The sequence below is a fragment of the Elephantulus edwardii genome, unplaced genomic scaffold (genome assembly GCF_000299155.1).
Source record: "Elephantulus edwardii isolate Elephantulus edwardi_28Jun2011 unplaced genomic scaffold, EleEdw1.0 scaffold00108, whole genome shotgun sequence".
In the NCBI taxonomy this organism is placed as follows: Eukaryota; Metazoa; Chordata; class Mammalia; order Macroscelidea; family Macroscelididae; genus Elephantulus; species Elephantulus edwardii.
In genome coordinates, this window is record NW_006399858.1 from 9775429 (window position 1) to 9783022 (window position 7594).

The 7594-nt window shown below is 37.9% G+C and overlaps 1 protein-coding gene across 1 annotated transcript in view; it reads left to right on the forward strand.

Moving 5' to 3' along the window:
- Positions 1-6548, forward strand: part of LOC102843561 (chromosome unknown open reading frame, human C9orf41) — a 70213-nt gene extending 63665 nt beyond the window's left edge. Inside the window, exons 7-8 of the mRNA XM_006891992.1 lie at positions 3137-3240; positions 6222-6548. Coding sequence (XP_006892054.1) covers positions 3137-3240; positions 6222-6323 — 206 coding nt within the window. The 3' untranslated portion in view covers positions 6324-6548. The remainder of the gene's footprint in view (positions 1-3136; positions 3241-6221) is intronic.
- Positions 6549-7594: the final 1046 nt, after the last annotated feature.

A 7594-nucleotide genomic window follows, 5' to 3' on the forward strand; every position in this document is an offset into this window, starting at 1 on the left:
GTATATACCTTATTGCGGAGTTAATTTAAGTGTCAGTGTTGTCCCTGCCTTTCTCACACGCGTCTTTACCCATTTATTTCCCTGCTCCACCCTCCACCAGGATACCCATCCACTTCTACCCCCTCCCTTCACATCTATCTCCCTTTAACCAGCCCTCCATCTAATAACTTATATATGAAGCTTTCAAACACATCAGCTGATGGTAGTTCCTTATGTTGGGACTAATGTCTCTGAAGTTTAGTCATAATGTTTCCCGAGCAAAGGTGATGCATCCTGTAGAACTGGTGTCACAGGTTTTTCTTACTATAAAGTTTCAAAATTATTTAAAGGATTAGGATAATGGAGTAATACAGCCCTTAAAAATAGTTCTTTGGGAGCTTACTACCTATTTGCATGTATATTGTTGTATACCATTAAGTCAGAACTAATCCATTGCTGACCCTCTAGTGGTTTTCAGCAGTAGTAAATCTCACAGGAACCTCCCCGTCCTTCTCTTGTGGAGCAGCTGGTGGTTTTGAACTGTGTATCTTTGCATCGGCAATGCAATGCCTCACCACTAAGCCACCAGATCTCCCTTTTGCATGTCTAAGTTCTAGAATTTAAAACAATTACATTCAGTGTTCTCAGAAATACTGATGTTGTCTAAGTAGCTATCTTTTCTAATTGAGAGTTTTTGTTTTGTTTTTATGCCATGTACTTCTTTACTCCACATTAATCCTACTCAATCCCATGACTTCTCTTATTCAATTCTTAATCTTCATTATTGGTCCAAATGTTTGTCTTGTGCTCAAAGCCATTTATTCAACTTGTTGGCATCACAGGCATGTGAAAATCTGACTCAAGTAAATGATACCCATGCCTCAAGTACCTTTACTTTTCCATCACCTACTCAAAAGTTCCCAGCCAGAAACCTAGAAATTCTTTACTCTTCTTCCTTTCCATCTGTGTCTAGAGAGTCTACAGTTTGTACCTCTTAAGCCCACAGGAGCAATGATTTTGTAAATCACTACCTAACTTGGGAGGAACTGGAGAGCATTATTTTAAATGAACTAACTCAGTCCCATAAGGCCAAATACTGTATAAGACCATTATTGTAGAATGTGTATGAGGATCCAAGAGGGTAGCGGAGGGGTGAGGATGGGTGATGGTAATCATAGGGTCACACAATTTTTTTTTATTTTTATTGTATTATTTTTACGTGTACCGTCAAATCAGATCTGACTGGTACAGGAGGAGATTGCCCCCTCCTTCTCCAGCAGAGCATCTGGTGGATTTGAGGGTCACACAATTTCATGAGTAGAGGGAGAGGCGGCTGAAGGAAATGGGAAAGATCCAGTGTGAAAAACTATACAAACTTTGTAAGTAAACCAGTATAAAAATAAAAATTTTATTTAACAAAACAAACTCTTTGTGATCTTTGGGTTTCTCAACCACAACACTCTTGATATTTTGAGCTAAACAATGGTTGGTTTGGAAGAAGGTATCCTGTTCTTCACTCTAAGATGTTTAGCACCATCTCTAGTCTTCAACAACATGGCCAGTATTAGCACTTAAAAATGACTTTAGATATATGCAGATGCACCTGAGGCAAGAAGAAAGCACAATTGACCCCAGCTGTGAACAGTTGCTGTTACCCCATGGTACCGTCTGTCTGTCTGTCTCTCTCCCCCCGCCCCCATCTCTGTCTCTCTCATTGTCATTGAGTAGGAATAAACTCATAGCTCACCCTCCATTGGGTTCCAGGGTAAACTGCACAGGAGGAGATTGCCTATCTTTCTCCTGTGGAGCTGCCGGTGGATTCAAGCAACCAAGATTGGTAGCTTTGGAGATAACACAACTCCTTATATATTATGCCACCAGAGCTCCTTAAGCTTCCTTTATAAGAAATAGAAATTCTTTTGTGTATTTTTAAATATTTGTTTCGCTGTCAGAAGCTATTCTTTATATACAACATAGATTTAAAAGTTAGGGGAAGAAAGGAAGGGGGAAATTTGTTTATCCTCAGTACTAGTCAGATAAATAAAAGTAAGATAATACTTGCTTATTTTGTTGGCCCCATATTTTTAAATTTTACATAAACTTTAATAAGGTATATAAGTGAATTGGGGTATATCCATAGCTGCTGTTGAAATATAAAGTGATACAATAGGATTTACAACTGGCATATAGCTGATAGATGTTAGAGCTGGGATATACACAGTTCTCTTTAAAAAAAGTCTTTACTATCATCCCATTTCTCTGTAACTACTCCACCTCCATCCTACACAGGCTTACTTAGGGACCCCTCTCTGTTCTTACATGATCCCCAGTTTTGCATTTGCTTAATGGAGTTAAAACTATGGGATTTGAATGTTTAACATTTCTGGTAGCAGCTGCTTTTCCAGACACTCGGGACTTACAGGTGTGTGTGCATGATGTGGAGAATGATGTACCAGGTTAAGGCAGCGGGGTGGGTGGGTGTGTGTTCAGATTCCTCGGAGTATAGGCCTGGGTGTGTGTGTGTGTGTGTGTGTGTGTGTGTGTGTGTGTGTGTGTTTTTGTTCAGATTCCTCGGAGTGTAGGCCTGGATAAGTATCCCTGGCAGATTGTGATGGTTCTTTCCATCTCTTTTGTGTTTGTTTCATTCATTAGAGTCTGTACTCTTTTAAGGAGAAAAAGCCAAACCAGTTCCCATCAAGTCAGCTCTAATTAAGGCCACTTCCTATTTGTCAGAGTAGAACTTCCTAACTCTGTAGGTTATAAGTAACTGATTTGTCAGCAGATTACCATGCCTTTCTTCGGAGACATGTCTTGCTCACTCATTGCCATCTGAACTTCTTAGAAGGTTTGTGGAGTCTGTAGATTACATGACAAGAGATTGACCTATCTTTCTCTCACAGAACAGCTGATAGATTCAAACACCAGAGAGGTTCCTCCTTGAGTGTGGGGTACAGCTTCCTTTAGGCTACGCCACCAGAGCTCCTTGGGTAGACTCAGAATTGCAGCCTTTCTGTTAGTAGCAAAACATATTAACTGTTTGTGCCGCCCCAGGACTTCTTCAGTATAGAAACTAACATGTCTAGTGTGGAATTAGTCTCACGGTTACTAATCCATGTTTACCTTCAAGTAATTAATTCATAGTATTTTTAAACTACAGGTCCTCTGCTGTACCATTTTGAAAATTTGGCAAATGAACTTTCTATAGAATTGAGCTATGAGGATATAAAAAATGTTGTTCTGCAGTATGGATTCCAGATAGAGGTAAGGGTAAAATGAAATAATTATAAAGCATTTTTTAAATTATACTTGTTTACAAATTAAAGTTGGGAAGTTTACTTTTCAGTGCCCAAATATAAATGTTTATTACTGGCTTTATCTCTTAAACTCTCTATTTTCTCATATTTATTTTTTTCCTATATTTTATTAATTTTCATAAACATTTACAGAGATTTTGGGTTTCCATTCATTCATTGTTGCACTATTCTCTCTACCCTCCTCCCAGTTTGTTCTTGTCCAAATGCCACAGTGCTTGTCAAAGCCAGTTCTGATTAATCTTCTTTGTCAGTGTGTCCTTTGCCATTCCCTATCACTCCTCCCTGAGAGAGACTTCACCCTGAGTCATAAGGAAAAGGGGATGGCGTATTCTCTTAGCTACTTCCTGCTGAAAAGGGACACTGTGGGTTTCAGGGTGAAGATCTTCTCTCACTACTCTAAAGGGCCCCTTTGGCAGTAGGAAACACATAGACTATTATGGAGATTGATTTTGGAATTTAGATGCACTCTTATTGATTGTGCTTGGCCGTACATGTTCATATCCTTGAAGATGTATCATGGGGGTGTTGCAACCTAGAAGACACAAATTTGACTAACAAGTTATAAGTACATGAGTCCAAAAATTATGGAAAAGTAAAAGAAAAGATTCTTACCCTCCCCCAGGTCCCCTCCACCATGTAGCCCTCGCTCTAGTCTCCTGTGATGACAGAAATACCTAGTTATATATCTCTTTTAAACAGTTTTCTCCCTCCTCTGTTTCAGTGCAGTATACATTATTGAACCCATCTTACTCAGTCTCTCCCCAACCCCAAGGACAGTCCCATTCTACAACAGTGGCATCATGTAATATTTGTCCTTTTGTGACTGGGATATTTCACTCAGCATAATGTTCTCCAGAGTCAACCATTTTGAATAATATTGCATGAGTTCCTTGTTTTTTAATGCAGCATAGTATTCCATTGTGCGAATATACCACAGCTTCTCTAGCCATTCGTTTGTTGATGGGCACTTAGGTTGTTTCCAACTCCTTGCTATTGTGAACAAAGCTGCAATAAACATGGGTGTGCATATATCTACTTGGATGTCAGCTATGGTCTCTTCAGGGTATATTCCCAGTAGTGGAATTGCTGGGTCAAATGGTATCTCTATTTGCAACTTTTTGAGAAAGTGCCATACTGCTTTCCACAGGGGTTGCACCATTTTACACTCCCACCAACAGTGAATCAGGGTTCCAGTTTCTCCACAACCTCGCGAGCATTTGTTGCTTGCTGTTCTGTTAAATTTTGCTATTTTGACTGGGGTGAAATGATATCTCATAGTTGTTTTAATTTGCATCTCTCTTAGGGCTAGGGATTTTGAGCATTTCTTCATGTGTTTGTTAGCCATCTGAATGTCGTCTTCGGTGAAATGCCTGTGCCCATTTTTCTATTGGATTATTTACCTTTATCTTGTTGTGGTGCTCAAGTATTTCATAAATTCTGGATATAAGTCCCTTATCTGATATGATATTTTCTCATATTTAGATGAAGGTAATAATCAAAATTATAAGAATTTGGGATAGCTTTTATTTAGAGGGTAAACTAGAATCCTTAGTGTAATAATTTATCAGTAAATGATAGCTGATCAATTTTATATGGTCTTCTGGAGATTTCACTGACACATATCAAGTAGGTTTGACTCCAGGGAAGCAGATAGAAACTAGGTATGAGAGAGCTCTCTACCACTGCCATCAAATCAATTCCAGCTCATAGTGACCCTGTAGAACAGGGTGAACTGCCTATAAGGTTTACAAAGTTGTAAATCTTCATGGTGTAAATCTTCATGGACACCCACTGCCTCATCTTTCTCCTGCAGAGCAGCTGATGGATTTGAACTGCTAAGCTATCAGTTTTCAGCACAAACCATAAAGTACTATTATCACCAAAATCTTCAAAATAGTGGTTTAGAATTCAAGCTCTGGAATTTGATTGCCCAAGTTTGAGGTCCATTCTGCATCTTATATCAGCAGCATGACCTGGGGCAATTGTGTAACTTGTCTGTGCTTCAGATTCTTTGTAAAATTAAATTATTGTTGTTAGATGCTGTTGAGTACAAATGATAGTGACCCTGTGAACAACAGATCTGAACCCTGTCCTATCCATCCTGTGCCATCCTTCTTGTCTCGGACATACTTGAGCGCATTGCTACAGTGACTGTGTCAATTCATCTTGTTTAAGGTCTTACTCTCTTTCATTGACCATCCACCTTTCCAAGCATGATGTCTGTTACACCTGAATCCTGCTCACAGCACCATTTGTTTCATCCAAGATTAGGTATCTTGCTCATTACATTAAATGTCTGGTTCCAGATAGTCCACCAACTGGACCCTCAGATACAGTGACCAACTGGAAAATAAAGACCCAAATAGTTGCAGGATGCTTAAACATCACTTTTATTCTGTTTCTCCCAGACTGCAAGGAGGAGCCATACTGTAAGCTGCCATACTGTGTTCATACTGTGAACTTTTCCACCAAATTCTTTTTATGCTCCCAACAAAGGTGGCTCTCTGTCATAGTTCATTCACGAACCGCTACTCTTAACACCTATGAACATTACTCTTAAAACAGTGATTCTCCACAGCAATATTGCCCTTGCTCAGATAAGGGTAGAGTCTGGCTAAAGCTACAAAGTGCATATAAAGCACATTACAAGTTAGCACAAATTTGCCTGCTGAGTCTAAACAACACATTACAGTTCCCAACAATGCCCCTTTCAGAGAATTGCCACGTCTAACATGGGATGAAGCTTTGCCATCCTTGCCTCTAAGGAGCACTCTGCTGCACTTTTCCCAAGACCTGTCTGTACTTTCTTAATGGGGATATTGAAAGAATACACAGAAGATGCTTTAAAAAAGTGATTTTTACTTTTGAGTGTGTCATATTTTTAGTAGTGTGTTTTCATCATAATCATCTTTTTTATTTGTATCCTAGGTGGAAAAAGAATCTGTCTTGTCAACATATACTGTGAACGATCTCTCCATGATGAAATACTACTATGAATGTGTCTTGTTTGTTGTACGGAAACCACAGTAATTGCCTCAAGTGATATCACCAGGAAAAAAAGTATAATAAGAGCAAATGCTGAAATATAGAACTCAAAATCATCTATCAGTAAGGACAAGACCTCAAATCAGTGGTGCCTTCTTATTCTTAAAATAATTTAGAAAATAGCATCTATTTTCTTAATATGTGTCTATTGCTTTTTTCAGAAATAAACTATGCCATGCATATTTGTACTACACAAGTGAACATGGAGGAGCTAAATACTGTTTCCTTGAAGCGCAGAATTGAGTCAGTGGGAAACAGCCTCCTTTCCAATATCTTCATGAAGCTATCCTGATGCAAGTCTGCAATATTAATGTCAGATAATATTGAAGCCCAAGCCCAAAATTACCTTTTTTTATTGTTTTGTACACATTGGACATAGTGTGTGTGGATTTGACTAAGAATTCTTTGTCACATTCAACATCTAGAATTGGAACTTTTTGTTCATTTTGGAACTAAGCAGTCTGTACGTAAAACGTGTCTATTCTTTTATCATTCAAATTATTTTATTCTTTTTGTAGTTCAGCTGAACTCAAAGAAACATCAAACATTTCACTGAAATGCTGTATTTAGCATCACAGGGAGGTAATCTGAAAAATTAACAGATGGCTTAGCCCCACTAAAACATTTTTTAAAACATTTTTTTTTTCACTGAATCACTTATTTTGTGTCCCAACATCTAAAGTGCGGCACTAGCCTTTTTTAAAGGTTTGATAGTAAGGAAGGTAAGAATCAAATTTGCCCACTTGAAAGGTAAAACTCAACTATAAATGAATATAGTTTGCCAGTATGATGTTTACAATAATGTCTTGTCTTTAGTTTATCTGAATGAGAAAAGCAAGCACTTTTTTTTTCTCCATTAAACAGTATGCTAGTAAAAACTGTCACAATGGTATTAATGTGGGAAAATTTCAAATATGAAATTCAGGGATAAATTACTGTCTGTGGTCTGTGTCTTAAAGCAGCAGCCATTAATGTAATTTCCAACTAACACCAATTTTATTCCCTGATAGCTAGAACCTAAACAGTATATGCTGCTTTAAATTTCTACCTCTAGAAAAATCTTTATTGGAGAGTTTTCTTTGTATTTTTGTATGTATATTACTGTTTCCAACAGCTTGGAAAGAAGATGACTGGTTTAATATTTTAATTGTTTTTTTCTTGGTAAAAGAAAGTACTCTTGTTGAGTGTTTTCAAATGATTGTGCTAGAATTACACAGATGATTGTGATAAAATTAAATAACCTCTGTGGAGCTTTG